Genomic DNA, 18857 nt, shown 5'->3' with positions numbered 1-18857 from the left:
AAACTTGGTGCCCCTACCCCTGGCCTGGATCGGGGGGAGGAGAACAGGTGTGCCTAATTGTTTACCTCACCCCGGGCACTGCCAGAGCGAAGGCCGGCCCTGGGCAGAGACAGCATGAAGGCTTCACTGCAGATCCATTCCACGCACTATATCCCTCTCTTCCCTATTTTGCGCCTCAAAGGAAGATGAAAGAAGCAAGTCAATGGGAGGAGAGAAAGGGAGGTGGAGTCTAAGACTGGTGGAAAATAAACTGAGAAAACAAGAAGCCATGCAAAGAAGGGAGGAACAACAAGGGTTTAAAAAAAGTGACTAAGTCTGGGGGGCAGGCAGTAGTGACAGAAGAGGACAATTATACTGTTTGTGCAATGATAAACCATTGTCTTCTCCTTATAATAAGAGTGTTGAAAAAGTACATGTGTGGTGCAAAATTAGCACTGCCCAACTAGCTGTGCGAGCATACACTTACTATGATCAGGAATTGTGCTAATCCACAGCGATAGAATGTGCTAAATAGCACCATTAACAGCACGTCTCATGTGACCCCGCACAAAGTGTGTAGAAGCAGACACAGAAAGCAAAGCGACAGCAGTGGTACAGTACAGGTGCATTCTGAAAGTTCATACTCTTCAGGGGACAAGTGGTGTGCAAGAATGAAAACTCCATTCAGCAATATCGCATTATGGCTCTCGCCCACCCCCAGCGAGCCTCCCTGTAAACAGAGGCAAGGACCTTCCCGTTCTAACCTGGTGCAATATTCACATGGTGTCTACCACCAGATCTGGAGACCACCGTCCATAGTGAAAGTGACTACATTCATAAAAGATTTAGGGCCCAATTCATGGAATATTTGCCCGGTTCAAAGTGAATTTGCACTGCTGAAAAGTGACTTTGCACTGCCGACACAAACCCTGATTCATGGAACCGTGCAGAGTGTATTTTTGCAGGGCTCTCATGGAAACAAACTTTTAAAATGTCCAAAACAAATCTGTTCCTTCAACAGCATGCATAATAATCTCAATTTGAGGTGCACACCATACTGTTGGTCGCGATCTGTGGCATGTGCAGCGGAACTAAGCACTAGTAAGGGTTGCATTACATTTCCTCCTCTCCTTCTTTCAGTCACGTCATTGACATACCGTACCATTCTCAGCTGTCTTCCAATAATTGGATCTTTCTATGTGCCTTTCTTTGACATATTTGTGCCAACGATATGCACATTCTGCATACTGAGAACTGGTGAGACGTCACTGGGGCCTCTTTCCGAGTGTTATGAAGGTTCACTGCCGGCCCGTGTCTAATATGGAACATGAGTGAGCCAAGACCTCTGGCTGAGTGGACATCTTGGTTTGGGGGCCCAAGGCCTCCTCTTTCCTAGGGAATTGCTTCAGCAACCCTTTCCCCGCAGCTGGAGTGTGTTGCAATGTGATAACCCTATGCATTGGTTGGTGCTGTTAAGTAACTGAGTTATGCAGGGTAGCTTGTTTATTGAAACACTGCACCTGGACTGCTTATGCTTGAAACGTCCTCAAAAGGAATGTATCATTTCACGGGGTATCTTATTGCAGTCCTGAGGAAGTATTCCTAGTAAGACAGAGTAGGCTACCCACGAAAGCTGCATGCTCATGTGTTATATAGCCTCGCGTGCAAGTTATGAACCAGCAGACAATATGTGATGTTACACCTCTGCAATGGACTGCAATTTATAATCATTGCATAAATAATAGGACGCACAACTGAAGGGTGTTTGGAGGATGGCTTTGAACACATCATAACTCCTGCACTGGCATTGCTTTGTGCAGGCCTCCACAACACTGTTCTCAAGCTGCCATCGCATTACGCAATGGGAAACACCATTTGAATAGTAGCTTTGGTCCCACCCCAAAATTAAACATCCTGATCGAAATGGTAGACCACGCCCCTTCATCATAAGGTCACAAGCAAACACAGACGTGTTTTGGACTCGCTGGGCATCGTCAGTGTGGTGATGCTTGGCCGTGTTTGCGCAGCAAACTCGGAATCGAATCTAAAAAACAATCCCAGTTCGAACGTTTCGATCCATTTCAAAGCTTCAGAGTTAGACCCGAGCTGATCCCTGATTGGTTAGATAGGCTTGAATCTTTTTCAAGCCGGTTCATGCATTCCTAAGTGTCACCATCAGAGGCCCCAATGCCCATTTAATCAAAGAAATTGCAAACACTTCTTGAACTAATCACAGAGGTCTGGATGACCCTCTGCTGCTAGATTGTTCCTTCACCAGCCAAGAAATCTGCTCTGCTTTTCAACAATAATTGTCTTGCGTGTGGTTGTCTGTCCCTGACCGCAGTATAATTTCCTGTGTAGGGATTTTAATCAATACTTTACTAGTTATATGTCTAGATGCTTGTTAGGGGGGGGTCTGTGAACAGAGGAAATTAGATTAGATTCCTGGTAGTGCAGTTTAGACACCATTCCCTTTCCCAAGCTGAGGTTTAAGGGCGGTCTCCAAAGATTAGCTGCTTCTCTCCTAGTACACTCTGTGGCTCTCCAGCTCTTTTGAACTTAAACTCCCATGATCCCTCACCAGAGCTTGGACTCCAATGAATGCTGACCACTGACTCTGATGGGTAGGGCTGATGGCAGTTGCATTGCAAAACATCTGGCAAGCCGAAGCTGGCCGAGTCCTGAAGGAGGGGAAGACACACACATGTAGCTTATAATTTGCATCTCACAGAACCATTTGGAATAATTAACCAAAGCCCTCCCATCACAGTATGGTTTAAACATGTCAATTCACATTGGACCATCAGCGTCTCCACAAGGCAGCACAAGTGTGCATGTGAGATGGGATGTCTTACCAGCGTGCGGCCATCAGTCCAGCGGAAGTCGTGCTCAAACATCTTATCGTTCAGGCCAATCCACTGGTAATCATGACCTAACCCTGCGGAAAGAGAGCCAATGGGATATTTGTGAAAACTTTGCCATAAAAGGGAGAGAGGCTATCGAAGAAAAATAAAGCATGCTTGGACCATGAATCATGCTGTTCTGCTCTCTATAAATATGAAGCATTATTCTGCAGAGCAATCAAAGAAATACTTTTTTTGGCATTCAACAAGTGTAGGAAAACATAGCCAATGACTCGAATCCAGCACTGCTAGGAATCGTGCGCCATTGCTTCCTCCGGCTTAAGAAGCAAGCATTGCGCCATTGTGATCATTGTTAGCTAGGTAAATGGGGACAGTGAAAGTTACTGTAAGCAGGGAACACACATTTAAACTAATTAAGATAAAACAACATCATTGGGCATCATTACGGGTCTTGCCGTAAGCCTGACGGTGATACCGGCAGCTTGCCGCTAGACCCGAAATAAATTCCCAGCGCCTGACTTTCTGGTAACACCGGGGTATTACAACCCCGGCAGCCGGGCTATCAGGCGCTGATAATTCTGTTAGTCCCCATTCCCATTGAGTCCCTTAGGGGACCACGGAAGCAACGGCACCATTAATAACGGTGCCAGTGTTTCCATGAAACTCTGCGGGCGGGTGTTGTTCCGCCCACCAGGTCTGAACCTGGCAGGCCAGACAGCACCTGCCGGCAGAGTCGTAATGTACCGTTCCGGTAACAACAGTGCCGGTAGGCTTACCGGCACCATTGTTACCGGACCGGCACAGTTGTAATGAGGGCCATTGTGTTGCTTATTCTTCTGATATGTATCTCCAGCTCACACTACACTCATGATGTTTCCTGTCCTGTAATCTCCTGCAATATCTATGCTAAAATAAAGGAATGTTAACCTTGAACATCAATTCTCTAAACACTGGATTACTAAGAATACAAACCCCTTATATCTACACTGAAGACAGCACACAATGTTCTTCTATACATTGGCCCCCATGTCAAGGGGGACCCCATCTGATCCACACCACTGAGATCCCTGTGTCGTTCCTAAGTAATGTACAGACAGAGCCAGATAAGGGGTCTCCCCTAGTCTGCTAGCATGTTCACACTCCCCACCAAAGCATGCATGAGCGAAGGGATAAAAGGGGCACATACGGTTCACAAACTGCTGCTCTTCCTGCGTGAGGATGCTGGTCAGGTGGGCCCCCTGCACGCGGCATTCCCGCTCCGCTGCCTCCCAAGTCCTCCGGTGGGCAAAGTACTTGTAGCATTGCCCTTGGAACTTGTGCCAGCCATAATCACACATCTCGGTGTCTGCAATGCAAAGTGGCATATTCAGAAGAAGGCGGGCACAGGCAGGGTCCTTGAGACCTGAATCAAATGCTTGCTGGACATTCTGGGTTGCAACACGGCCTTTACATCTCATATGTAGGTGCAAATGGACTCGATTCTAGCCAAAAAATATCCTTTTGGCTTACTCCCACTAATAGGTTGGAGGGACCAGGTTCGGCCTGTCCCATAAAATTGTCTCGTGCAGCCATGAAAAAAATGTCCCACAGGTGCAGGTGACAATTCATTCATTTAGTGACAGTTTGAAAAGTAGCAAAGGGGATTTATTTTTAAAATAAAATGTAATGAACATTTTGCAAATTAAAAAAATGTATTCAGTAACGCTGGTCAAAACTACTAACTGCATAGTGAATGAAGTAACTCCACAGACTGGCCCACATTGGCTGAAAAAGTGGCCACTTTCACCCAAAAGTCTTGCCTGCACCAGTATTTTGCATGTTTTGTTCGTCCATGGGCCTATTGCCCAATAGGTCAGTCCGAGCCTGGGAGGGACTCCTTTGTGAACAATAGAGGCGCATGTGACCTTTTGCAGCAACTACACAAACTGAGAGTGGCGTCAGAGGCCCAATAATTCCTGGTAAGTGTGTTTACCGCACTTATGCATGGGGGTTATGTCCTCTGTAAAGGAAGATTTCCCATGCGGGGTGAGCATTTTCTGAAACTTGACTGTGGTAGATCATTAGACACCACTAGTGCTCCCACAGGGCCTGCTGCCAAACAGGAATACTGAGGCACATGATCACGGCGTGATGCACTCTCTCTTAAACCTTTTTTCGCACTACATACACGGATAGAAATACAGATTGTAGCCTAATGCATGCTGGGAATTTATTGACCTCCGTAACCAGAGTTGATGCCTGGGCAGCTATCTCTGCATGACTCCAGAATACTCCTACCCTCGAGTGCACATACACTCCTCCCCTCCCAGACCTGAGTGTTTCTGAATAGTCCTGCAGAGGCGGTGAATCGGACTTGGGTTCTATTCTGTGGTTGCTCAGATAGCACAGCTGTGATGTCCCTTGGAAGCCAAATAATAATAAACAATTTAAATTAGTCTTCCAAAAGCACATGAGTAATTTGTTGGCTCCGGTTAGGATGAGTTAGGGTGACCAGATGTGCCAGTTTTCCCGGAACAGTCCGGGGAAATCACCTTCCATCTCGGGGTCCCGGGAGTTTTTTCATTTTAGAAACCCCATCAGAGGTTTGCATGGTTTGCTGGCTACGGTCCTGGTTTTTGCCGGTACCTGATTTCGAAATTCCGAAATCCGGTCCCCGCACGACTCTTCCTGAGTGAATGGGGGCATGAAATGCTTTTCACACCCGCATTTCCTCCCACTTTCCCACCCTGGTGCTCTCCTCCAATGAGAGGAGTTCACCTGTGAGCACACCCCCGCCCGGCCCTGCCAACCGGCCAGCCACATAGAAGTAGGACTAATGTTGTATTTGAATTTACTTTAGTCCTACTTCTATGTCTATGGCCTGTCCCTTGTTTTTTTATCTGGTCACCCTACACTGAGTAATATACAGGCTTCGGCAGTGAGGGAGTGTGAGGACAAAGAGTTGGCTTAAGGCCAAACTTTCTTACATGCAGGCAAAGAGTATTAAACCACTGCCTTTGGTTGCCATGGCCCAGTGACATGGTTACTAGAATGAAGCAACCCTAACTCCTCCTCCTCACATGACTTTCACTTACACTTTTACAGAGGTACTGGTCTAGGCAGCACGTCTTTCATTGCCACAGTCATTGCAGTATTAACATGTATATACGTCGTGTATGTGCAGGAGGACGAAGCAACGTGCGAATATGGTGCGCAATGCATGCCCAATTGCCAGATGTAACCATTAACACGGCAGGAGCACTGATGACACACATAGCAGCAACCATCCGTGCTGAGTGGGCGAAGTAGACAGAAAAGAGTCGTGCGAGTTAAGAGAATGGAGTTTAGGTCTTGGATTCAAACCAAAAGACTTGGAAAGCTCTGAAGCGACGTGGGACATGTGGAAAACCCCCGCGCATGCCAAGACCCAGCCTGCTAGCCTGGCCCAGACACAGCGGTGCAGGGCTGCAGTGAGCACCCGAGGGCTCTAGTAACATGCGGGCCTGTTCCATACTGTAACCCTGGGCTGATTGATAGGTGTACTTTCCAGCTGCACACCTATTACAGTTGTGTAAAACAGGAGTTCCACCTCCACCTCCACCTCAAGGAGTAGCTGGTACGGGGCAGAGACTGGTTTATTAAACGAGAAAAAGCGTGTCAAGTGCCGAGAACAGCATCCACATCTCTAAAGGAGCAGGACATGATCACAACCATCTTAAGAAGTGTCATTACAGAGTATTGACCCTGTCATCAGTGCAAGGGAGTTGCACAGTGCGTTTTATTTCACATTTTAGTATGCCCTCTTCCTCTAGAGATGGCTCTGATGAAAGACCGCTCAGTGATTGCCACCAAATCATTCTACAGCGGCCGGGAGGATAGCTCAGGGGTAAAGTGCTCGGCTTGGAAAAAGAACAACCCCGAGCAGCACGGGTTCCCCACTTCGAGGCTGCGTGAAGAGTGATGTAAGATCCTTATTTATTTATTAATGTATTTATTTATGTAAACAGGACAACAATGCCGGAGGTAGATGCAAAAGGAAAGCAGGAAGATTAACCAAAATGAAAAGTAATCCTAATATTTGGCAAGAATCGTGGAAAACACGAGAACGTAGCCCGTGTCATGTGTTTATCCATTAAAGTGCACCACAAATATCCACGTTTAACAGCAGCTGTAGAGAGAGCAGAGCATGATCACTGAGCTGTTTCGGTGAATTTCGGTCCACTGAGGGACCCGTGTTAAGCTGTCCCAGCGTTTTGTGAGGAATAATAACGCCTGAGAGGCAGGTCCTGCGTCGCCTTTATCGAAGACGTGTGTGGACCCTGTGTTGCTCATATTGGGCAAAGTATCCTAATAAAAAAAATATTTTTCATTTAAATCATGGCCACATCTGGCCCAAAGTAAAGATCTTTTCAAATTTATGAGGACCAGGGACATAGCAGATTTGGTCCCGGGGAGGATAGCTCAGTGGCAACGTGCACGCCATGGAAACAAGACTACGCAAAGTAACACAGGTTCGATCCCTGGGCTCGTGCTTAGAAACGCGTTATAAATACGCAACTAAGACATATTCCTGTAATAGTGCCTCGAAGCCCCCAGGGTGCGTGAGTGCTTTAAAAATACAAATAAAAAAAATATGCAGGCGCTCTTCTCTCACATTCCCCTGGGACAGAAGCTGAACAGGCGGGAGAGCATGGGCATGTGTGCAGTACTTGATTCAACACCCATATCTGAGAACTGCAAAAACACGACTTTTATTAACACTTCCGATGTCCCAAAAAAGGCAACAAAAAAGAAGGTTCAGGCAAAAGGGCCTCTCTAGTTATTTGTCATAGGAAAGGGAAAGACTGGGGAGGACTCTGAGATGGAAACCATCTGAGAGAGACCACACATGTGTGAGAAAAGCATGTTTCTGGCTCTTGGGTCTTTCCCCAGAGGGGGACTCGGGTTACTCTGCTCTGTGAGGGGGCTTCCATGAAACACTTTCCATTGGGAACTGGCGAGGGTCAGCTGAGGAATTACTGATCAAAAGCAGCCCGTAGGAGGCTGCAGTAGAAATCCTGCGGGCCCACTAATGAGCGGAGCATTTGTTTTTCCCAGTAGGCCGCAGAGTGATCTAGTTGCGGGGTGTGATGGACACAATGGAGCGCTGCCGCGCAAGCAGTGAGGTGTGTGAGCACAGCTGCAGTTTCTGCATGCACAATGGGGGAATTCAGCATTTGATTGAAGCGTCTATTTATTGGTAAATATGCAGTGATTCAAGACTCTGCTTGGCAGTGGTTTTTGGTAAGGGCAGTTTATAGAGCCACAACGAACAAGGGCAGAACAACGCCTGCTTGTCGGGTGGCATCGGCATGTAGGGTGGCGCACAACAATTTACGCCTGCAATTTGATGGAGCAAATTCGGATAAAGATGCACTCGGCTACCAGCTGGAGAGAATTGTCCATTAACTACAAATCTGCTGCAGAATAGAAGGAAGTTGGGAAGATGACAACCAATGGAGTTATAACGGCAGTGCCGGGCTATGTGTTAGGCATAGCTGCCCTACCTGCCCTGTGCCATGCCGACACCTCATACCAGTCCTGTTTTCCCCCCATTGCATGCTGGGACTTGTAGTTTCGTTTATACCCTTGTAAGTACGGACATACATGTATGTCCCTGCATGCAAACAGCTTGAGCTGTCACACATGACAAATGACAACTTGGACGCTATGATATGAGCGTAACAAACATCCAACATTACCTCATGAGGGATCTAGGACCATGAGACCCACCACCTGTCCTCACAAATTATTATGTACTAGGTTACAGCACCAGCCTTGTTTAAAAATACGTATTATTATTATTATTATTATTATTATTATTATTATTAATACCATTTTAAAAAGTGGGACTCTGGCTTTCACAGCTGCATGGCTTCTTAGTGCTTCATGCATCGGCCTCTAATGTTACCTGCTGTTAAGGTAGAAAGGATAAGATGTCCCCTTCGGTTTTTGAACCAGTGACATGTGGATGTACCTCACAATCCATCAAAGAAGATATTTCATGCATTAAATAAATAAATAAAATGGCGCAAAAAAGTAATTTTACAACTAATATAATGACATTATATCTATCTGATATATAGAGTGGATTTAGACATTAAAGGATGGCAGTCGCTGCCCTATATAGATAAGGTAAACACTATGAACCATTGACTTTTGCAAACATTCTATTGCTAGTAACATTTGGACCTATGAACAGATCTGGCTCAAATTTGCAAGATAACTTGCCAGAACACACCCCTACTCCCCTGAACTGAAACAGTTAGGGCAAATGCACCAAGCAGTGCAGACGTTATTTGGCACAGAATAAAACGCGTTTTTTTTTTGGTTTGATGAAAGTCAATGCCGTGGTCATGCTGCGAGAAGTCGAAAAAGAAAAGGATCAAAATGATATTTGGGGGAGGGAAGGTGCTGATTTCACATCAGGGTGGAGGGGAGAAACTGCATCACAGAAAAGCGTGGCAGAAATTAGAGAAAAGATTATGGTCACGAGGGAGAAGTCATTGGAGGATTGGTCGGGGAATTTACCAGTAGGAGCGGTGGGCATGGGAAGAGGACATGCAGGTGTGGAACACTTTTTAATGGCCATGGCCAGGGAGCCTTGGTCATGTAGCCTGAGTGTGGCCAGTGGGATCTGGTTGTTTACTAGAGAGTGGCATATGGAACACAACCCTAGGCTGGTCTGTTTAGGCTAATGGTGGCCACACCCAATGCCCCAGGCCTTCACCTGGCCCGAGAACTTAGGTTAGTTACTTGTGAGGTGGACAGAGGATATGGACAACCGTTGGGTGCAAGTGGAGACGCTAAAGTATACAAAAAAACTATAATTTCAGTGGAAATAATTTTAGATAAGAGAGTTAAGATTAACCAATTTATCGCAACAAAATCTACGAAATTCAGAGTCATTTCTGTTGGCCCACCCTTGAGAGTGCACATCAGCTCCCAACAATAAGAGCACATTTCATGGCTGACATTCATGGGGCTGACAAGGAGTTAAGATTGCCATCGCTTCAAACACAGCCACATTTCATAGGTTGTGTTGCTCTACGTTGGTTCATCTTAACTCTCTCTTGACTAAATCCTTGGGACAGGAGGTTTGGAAACAAAGGGCCTCATTACGAGGAAGGAGGTAGCCATGCCGCTTTTTGCAGCATGGCTACCCCCATTCTGGGAACCGAGTCCCGGTTCCCTGAATGGGGAAATACCGGGCCATTCCGACCTTGGAGGGCCCGGTATTTCCGCATTCATGGAACCCAGACCCGGTCCATCCCCATTCCCATTTCAGCCCCCATGGGGCTCAATGGGAATGGGGAGCATGCTAACAACGGGCCTGTTAATGACGGGCCCGTTGTTAGCATGCTGGGCTGCTCGTGGGACCCGCTAAGGACGTCTGGTAAACCAGACATCCGTAGCGGGTCCCACAAGCGGACCTCGTAACCCCCTACCGCCTTCCTCGTAATGAGGCCCAAACACTTTAAATTGATAATTATCATTTGCAGCCTTCCAATTGAGTTTAGTTTTGATGACAAGGTCTCTTTACTGTATGCCAAAAGATACGGCAGTCTGTTGCTTACAGAATGGAATACTACACAGTCAAAGCATGCATATTGAATGAGTTATTGCCAGCCCAGACGAGTGAATGGGTTATTGCCAGCCCAGAGAGTGAATGGGTTATTGCCAGCCCAGAGAGTGAATGGGTTATTGCCAGCCCAGATGAGTGAAAGGGTTATTGCCAGCCCAGACGAGTGAATGGGTTATTGCCAGCCCAGAGAGTGAATGGGTTATTGCCAGCCCAGAGAGTGAATGGGTTATTGCCAGCCCAGATGAGTGAAAGGGTTATTGCCAGCCCAGACGAGTGAATGGGTTATTGCCAGCCCAGAGAGTGAATGGGTTATTGCCAGCCCAGACGAGTGAATGGGTTATTGCCAGCCCAGATGAGTGAAAGGGTTATTTCCAGGCCAGACGAGTGAATGGGTTTGCATTATTTTAATGATTTACGAGAATCTTTGCCAGGATAATTTGCCAGGTTGATGAGAGTGAATTAAAATCTGTGAAATATCTGGACTCTGAATTCATGCACTGGTGTTGTCTGGCATTATTTGGTTGTGTACCACACACATCATTGTACACGTTGTACACGACAAAGTGGCCGTCACTGGACAGATCGCAAGTTGCGCAATGCAACTTAAGCACCCCCTTCCTGTCTCTCACAGGCCCTGCATTGTTGTGTCTCCTTGGTTGCAGTAAACTTAGAAAGCTCCCTTGAATGCTCTAAAAGCAGGTCTCCTGCCAGACAGCCCATGTCTGTGTCTCTAATCCACTTTTGTTTTCTTTGGCAGCATTTAACAATTGGCTCGAAATGATTTCCCCAGGTCTCGCGGCCCCAACAGGATTCTAAAGCAAGGAACTCTTGAATTTCTGTGCGAAGGAACAAGCCTACTCCTGGCTGTCAGACTGCAAAGTATTCTCCTTAACTATTTCAAATGCTGTGTTAAGAGATCTTTAAAGTAGAGTTTGGGGCATTTGATCAAGTATGCAACTACTCACTTTAAAGGAGAATGTGGCCCACTACTACATTTCTATCATTAATGCTGGAGCATGCATTAGTTTACTGCAATGTTGCAAAAACAAAGGATGGATGAAAATACATATTTGACTAGTAGCATGGGTCCTTTTCCCCAAATCACACATCTATTCAATATTGAGACCTATGATTTGGTTGTAGGCCGGTCCTAAAGTGCAGCTTGGCCTGCACCAAGCTGGAGACACAGAATCAACTTCGTAAAATGAAAATGGCAAAATAAGAAGCCAGGACTGTTTTACATTAAAAAAAGAAGACAACAAAATATCTTCACATTGAAGTCGGAAAAATGGCACACATTGTGCATGCCGGCCCGTAATTCTCTTAGAGCGCTTGCGTGGCGGACTCTCTGCACGTTCAGCTTTAGGCGCAGAGCACAGGGTGCGGCCAGGACATTTGCACATGCTCCCCTTAATCACAAAATGATCCACACACAATTGTGTGTGTCCAGGGCCTGTCTCCCCGCGCGCATGCTCAGAAACGGGCCAATCAAACGTGGTCAGATCATTTCGCCACCTTCCTCCATGATTGGCTCGTCAGGCGATTTATGTGAATTCTGATTAAACAGAGAGGGTCTGCTATAAATGGAACAGCTGACCCCAAGTCCTCACTACAGAGTCCAGAAATTGGGGGTTGAATTTGATCAGGAGTCTTTTCATAGACCGGAACTACTGCTCATGCCCCGGATCTGTTTCAGACACACCATGCCTAACACCAGGACTAAAGAGCTCAACTGAATTATTTAATTCTGTTTCAATTCTTTCAATACCCTCTATTTAGAAATTCTAGAGCTCCTCAGGTGCACATTTTAAAATGCCAATAATCCACCCTTTTCCATGATCATGATTCATGGGCATTCATCAATGCCTTTGCCCGTGCCAAAGGCGGCGTGCACATTTCATTCAGCTAGGCTGTGAGTTGAGCAGCGCATCCAGTGCCAGTCTCAGACACTGGCAATGGGTGTGTGGGGGTAACATTTGCTCTAAGCACGCTCTAGCCTAGTTGACGCCGCCATTTTGGAGGCGCTGATAACTATGTGTATCTTGTGCTTTGCACATGATGCTTCACGGTAAATTAATGCCGTATAGCCAAAAGAAATGACCAGTGCAGCACACACAAAATGCACACGAGTGGGTACATTGAGGCCACAACGGTCAGGCTTGCGTGTGTTTTTGAAGTGTAACTATAAGGACAAACAACTTCATTATCCTTCTGCATTGAAATCAGTCTACTGGCCCCCAATAATCCAGGGTACAATGGCTTGTCCAAAGAGCCCTAATTAATTCTCCATCTGATTCACTTAATACAAAATTGTAATTAAAAAAAAAGGCTGCCAATGTGAGACCTGTGTCCATCCAGCAGAACTAACTTAGCAGAGTGGGAGGGAGGCCTGTAGTTGGGGCTGCAAGAAGACAATCTCTCCTCTCTCCACCCTGATCAGCAGAGTGAATGCTCACAGGCAAACCACCCAGACATAGGCCTTGCCACAAAAACCTATGCTAGCATGCCTTTGAAAACCAATAAAGGACTAAATATATATATATATATATATATATATATATATATATATATATATATATATATATATATATATATATATATATATATATATATATATATGCATTGGTATGTAGTTACTTTAAGTCATTGAACACATCACATGCCTAATTAGTAAGAGCTCAATTACAGGACAACATATATGTCAAATCAGTTGACATGTACAGTAATTGTGAAATAACCTTTCGCCATGTGTGGGACAAGGAGTAGAGAGTAGGACACATCTGTAGTTGATATGAGCGGTGAGACATAGCAAGTGAAATGGCAACAAGCACACCCATTGTACTTGGATCGAATAAAGAAATACAGATGCAATGAACACATTGAATGGAAAAACAGAGGAACAACAAAGTGAAATGAATTGTTGGATGTCTTACCTTGTTCACACAAAACCCCTACATAGCTTGGCAGACAAACACAAGAAAATCCACTGATGCCATCAATGCAGGTGGCTCCGTTCTGGCAGGGGCTGGACTGACACTCATCAATATCTGCACCCAAATGGTAAATGGCTTTACAATGTGCACTTTACACAATACAGGCGTTTCACAAAACACACATTACACAGGAGGATGCAGCAACAAGAATAGAAGGCACCATTGTGTTCAGAGACCCTTAACTCTACTTATGTAAGCCACTCTGCCAAAGACATGAACAGTGGATATTTGGGAGTTCATTATATGCTTTTAGAGTTTGAAACTTCCATGTTTGCACATTGCCGCGTTCTCTTCTCAAATATCACACCCCTGCTTACCATAGGATATATCCATAATTGCTCTGCGGACAACTGAGAAAATTGGCCCATAGCTATTTTCTGGCAGGCAGAATTAATCAGGGAATCTGATACTTCATTGTAAGGCAACAAGTGGCCTGCCAATATAGTATCCATGAAGACAGGATGCGGGATGGTGCCATATGATCTGATAGACATACGAATGATGCTTGGAAATCATAGACAACATGACCTGGAAGAGCGTGGAGACAATACATGGCATGACGCCAGCAGATGACCTTGTGGTATGCGTCTAACCATAAACAGAGAGGCATGCACGCATGTAGCTTCTCATGCTGAGCACCACACGCCGTGGGTAATAATAAGCAGCACTTAGATACCTGAGGGTTCGTAGCGCTATATAAATGCCTAATTATTATTATTATTATTATTATTATTATTATTATGCTTGAGACCACATTATGTCATTCACATGTAAAATATGACAATATCTATTCATTTGTGATCATCAAATGCCAAGTAATTGTCAGCCTGATGGCTTTGGGCATCTTACGGCGTAACAATGCGGAAAAGAAAACCATAACTCAGAAAGATGCATATAATTCCCCCCCTGAGTCCAGGTAACATGATCAAAGGGCAAGTGGCTAGCACCAGTCAGCAGACGATTAACATGTAATGCTTGCCAGTGGTTTGAACATTACTAATTCACAGGAGCTTGACAGCCATGCAAGCTTGGGTGTTCAATCGCTGGAAAGCATATGAAACCGCAGAAAGTACATTAAATCCGGTGTCCTAAAAGATATAACGATGCCTCCTAGCGGTAGGTAGGACAACGCCCAGGTGGTCCATTCTGCTAGATGAATAAGCCGGGTGAAACGAGCAGAGGCTATCACCGGTTGGAAGATATCATCCAGCTCCAGCATCTTGTTGGTACAACTGGCGATGCCAAGCATGTGGGGCCACACTAGCAAAGGGCAGGTCCCATTCTACTCTGGCCCCACCCCATGGCATGCACAGCTCTAAGTGCAGAATCACTGTCACAGAGGAAATCTAGCCCGTATTAGACTACCTCGCATCCCGCCTAAAGCTGCTTGGCTTTTCACTTGGGGCAGCAGAAGGTCCGGTCACCCGGCAATGTCCCGTGGCCCAAGCTACACCAAGGGGTTGTAGATATTACCACCCCAGAATGCTTTTCAGCGTGCTAATAGATATGTTTTGAAGTTCTGAAATGGTACTGTTACTGTTTCAGAAGTTTTAAAACAAATACAAATCAAATAAATCTAGCAGGGTAAAATTGCAACCAGGAACGAAGGGAGAAGGAAAGCCTCCTACAGTCTTCTGCCTTCCCATCCCGGCAGTCCCTGCAGCGTGGACGAGGACGGCCGGCCGGAGAAGGGGAGAGAGGCCCTAATTGGAGGCCAGTTGGAGGTAAGTGTATGGCTGCTGGTGGATAGGGGAATCAGTGGTGGTGGGAAGGTGAGAGGCAGGGGGAGGGCAGGCCATATTCCAAGGAGGGAAGATGGCAGTGCCCCACTGTTCATGTGGCTAAGAAGGGAAGCAACACCATGAGGTAATGCCCACCTTCTGAGCTCTATCATAGGCTGGGAGGTCACCTGACGTCACCTCCTAAGTACGCATGCTGTGGTACTCCCAATCCACCTTGGCTGTACCACCTAAAGGATTCAAATTCCACCTTTATCAGTGTACAGTAGTTCCTATGTAATGAGGTCCATTCACGTAGAATAAAAAGTGTGTGATGGGTTGGCTTATTTTAGGACCCTAAATGTTTTCTGGTGAATCTGGTGATAATTGCAAATTACTTGACATTTAGTGCAACGGTGTGTCATTTCACGATAACCCGTCAACTACCTAACCAAAAGTAATAGATCACAAGAGTACACCATTACTCGGTATGGAACTTGTCAATGAAGTGTGTGGCTTTATTTTCAAAACATCATTAATTTCACAAGAAGATTGTCAACTAGAACAATAACATAATTTCTGTGAATTACAACATGGTTACCATGATTGTTAATGTGTATTGCATATGGAATATAACTAATGCATGCACACACCCACGTGTGTGTGTGTGTAAAAACACATATATATATATATATATATACACATGCATATATGGAGAGATAGACAGGCAGACAGAGGGAGAGAGAGAGAGAGAGAGAGAGAGAGAGAGAGAGCTAGAGAGAGAGAGACAGACAGACAGACAGAGACATTTGAAAAAGTATTTACAGAAACATATTTTTCCCGTATCTCATTATCAAAATACTTCACTGTGAACTACAGTGAATTGCTATGAGATGAAATGTTCTCTCCCTTATATCTAATATATGCATCCTGCCCAGATGCTTCACAAGTATACGCTTGTCAAACACGATAAAGCTGAACATATGTTCTGCTCGAGTAGAAACTCTAATGTGTCCTCTGTGGGTTCTGCTCACTCACAATGCAATTTGGGTATTGTGATCCATGACAGCAACCCTCCCCCCTCTTAGTGAAATGTAAACTTGCCCCATGACAGCCCATGCATTATGTTCTGCACATTTCCACCATCTGGTTGGAGAATTCCTGGGACCTGAGGCCTTCAGAAGGTTTTCCATATGCATCTGGGAGGGAAGACATCTCTGTGCTGTTCCCTTTGGTTACTTGCCAGGATCCAGCGCAGGGTGCATTGTCGAGGCTTACCTAATTCACACTGTTCGCCGCTGTATCCGGGCATGCATGTGCAGATGTAGAAAGAGCCTCTCGTGTAGCATGTTCCTCCGTGCCGGCAAGGGTTGTCTTTGCATGGATCCTGACCTGCTGGACAAGAAGACACATCGCCATTTTTGTCATCTTCTTCTCATTAACCTATTCAATGATGTCCATCTGCCATACATATTCATCAGTTTTTCTCAAAATATTGAGGTTAATTTTAGCAAACAGAACAAATAACAAAGACACCAATGGATTTCTTCCGACTCTCTTATTTTCTCCTTTCTTATTTTATCTTTTGACGATAAACCAAAATACAGGATTCGTGTGATTCGGATTGTCATTCTTTAAATTGACTCTCTGCTCTCTTTTCGTTGGACGTGAAGTTACTTTGTTAATTCACTTCCATTTTCTATTTAATTTCAGCATTGGACCTATGATTACAAATAATGTGATGTTATGTAAGTGGTCTTGTATACAGCCTGTCTGCCACTACCTATGCTGTCTCTGTGCTTGCAATACGTTTAGCATGGTGTAGTTTGAAGTCCCAATACAGGTATAACTAGCCAGTGTAACTGAAGCAGATTTGTGCGTTAGTGGATTATGAAATCGGGTGTGTCAGCCAATGAGCAGCCTTGTGGTCAGGTTCACATCTGGCAGAAGGCTCAGTCACGATGATCTCCCTTCAGACAATTCCACTCTGCTGACTCCCAGCCCGTGTGACAGCGAAACTAAAGCACCGCACGTGCGATTCAGGGCTCGAAAAGCAGTGGAGCACTGAGGACACAGAGTTTGAACAACCAATTTACAAGTGCCCGGCCGTGGCCCTCAGGTGCTTTGGTTTTAACAATAACCTGAACTGAACTGGACTCTGGTAGTTGAGTGGCATGTGGTCCTCTCCGCAATGGGCCCAGCTATTGAATGTGTCCCTATTCACACTTGTACCCAATAGCTTGCTAATTGTGTGCTTGTTTATTATTTCATATAAGGTACGGTCCCTTGTTATGCAAATGGTTTATATATTTATTTAAAGTGTCCATAAAACAACACCATTCATTTATTTACTAAAAAGACACAAGACCAACATTCTGGCTGCCGTTTGCATCATTGTATTGACAGACATCAATTTAAAATGGTTCCATGTGTTAATATCCACGCAGAAATATCACAATACAAAAATATTGCCATATTTTTGCAGCAATTTTGTGCCATGGACCCTGCGGGGGACACCCCCATAACCACCGCATTATTTTAAAATGTGCGGGGGATACACTCACATCCCCCGCTCCCACAAATTATCCCCCCTAAAAATATTGTCTATAGAGAGACAAACGACGGCGATATTTTTGGTGGGGATAATATGTAGGGATACCTTTAAAATGCCGCCCAGGAACAGTAGAAACTATGGCTGAAGGGCATCTAAAGGACCTTGCCATTCACTTTTCATCTATCAATGAGTAGTGTGCTTTAGTTATCCACGCCACACCTGAAAGACAATCTGGACTCCACTTACACAGAACTCATTTTCCTCAGGTAGTTCGAAGACATGCATAAATTAAGATTCATTCATAACAAAAATTGCTACACATATCATGTGACTTTAATGAATCCCTTCTTTGGAGCACTCCTGGGTTGCAAGTGAAAAGCAAATTGTCTTTCCTATCTCTGCGGATTGCTTCTATAGCGCCCAAAGAGCACTCATGTATTGTGTAGTTGGATAGCGCTCGTGATATGCTGCAGCAATCCTTTCGGGAATTCAAATACATCCTCTCTGTTATACACAAGGCCTGGACTCTGCAGCAGTGGCTATTTGGAAGGGACACTGGAATTCCCTGTCTTGCATTGTGTATTCCCTATCTGTACATATAACTCAGGCTAGAAAACTGTTCCCTATGTTGCATTGTGCATTCCCTACATGTACATACGCCTTAGACTAGCAAAGAGTTACCTATCTTGCATTGTTTATCCCCTATGTGTACATACGCCTCAGATGAGAAAAGTGTTCCCTATCTTGAACTCTGTCTTCCCTATCTGTACATACACCTCAGGCTAGCAAACTGTTCCCTATCCTGCTTTTTGTATTCCCTGTCTGTACATACGCCTCAGACTAGCAAACTGTTCCCTATCTTGCATTGTGTATTCCCTATCTACATACGCCTCAGACTAGCAAACCGTTCCCTATTTTGTATTGTGTATTCTCTATCTCTTGCATTGTGTATTCCTATCTGTACATACACCTCAGGCTAGCAAGCTGTTCCCTATCCTGCTTTTTGTATTCCCTGTCTGTACATACGCCTCAGACTAGCAAACTGTTCCCTATCTTGCATTGTGTATTCTCTATCTCTTGCATTGTGTATTCCTATCTGTACATACGCCTCAGACTAGCAAACTGTTCCCTATCTTGCATTGTGTA

General features: G+C 45.2%; 1 protein-coding gene across 2 annotated transcripts in view; it reads right to left on the bottom strand.

Annotated features, from left to right (window-relative positions):
- LOC138511722 (versican core protein-like) overlaps window positions 1–18857 on the bottom strand; it is a 207374-nt gene that overhangs the window by 21624 nt on the left and 166893 nt on the right. Inside the window, exons 9-12 of one of the 2 annotated variants that reach the window (XM_069627577.1) lie at window positions 16436–16552; window positions 13380–13493; window positions 4030–4188; window positions 2835–2917 (exon numbers count right to left, since the gene is read on the bottom strand). In XM_069627577.1, the coding sequence (XP_069483678.1) occupies window positions 2835–2917; window positions 4030–4188; window positions 13380–13493; window positions 16436–16552 (473 nt within the window). The remainder of the gene's footprint in view (window positions 1–2834; window positions 2918–4029; window positions 4189–13379; window positions 13494–16435; window positions 16553–18857) is intronic. The other variant, XM_069627578.1, reaches the window with a different exon arrangement.

The sequence above is a fragment of the Ambystoma mexicanum genome, chromosome 6p (assembly GCF_040938575.1).
Source record: "Ambystoma mexicanum isolate Mex_15411 chromosome 6p, UKY_AmexF1_1, whole genome shotgun sequence".
NCBI classification, from domain to species: Eukaryota; Metazoa; Chordata; class Amphibia; order Caudata; family Ambystomatidae; genus Ambystoma; species Ambystoma mexicanum.
The sequence above is the reverse complement of the archived record's forward strand: the minus strand, read 5'-3'. Positions and strand labels throughout refer to the sequence as shown.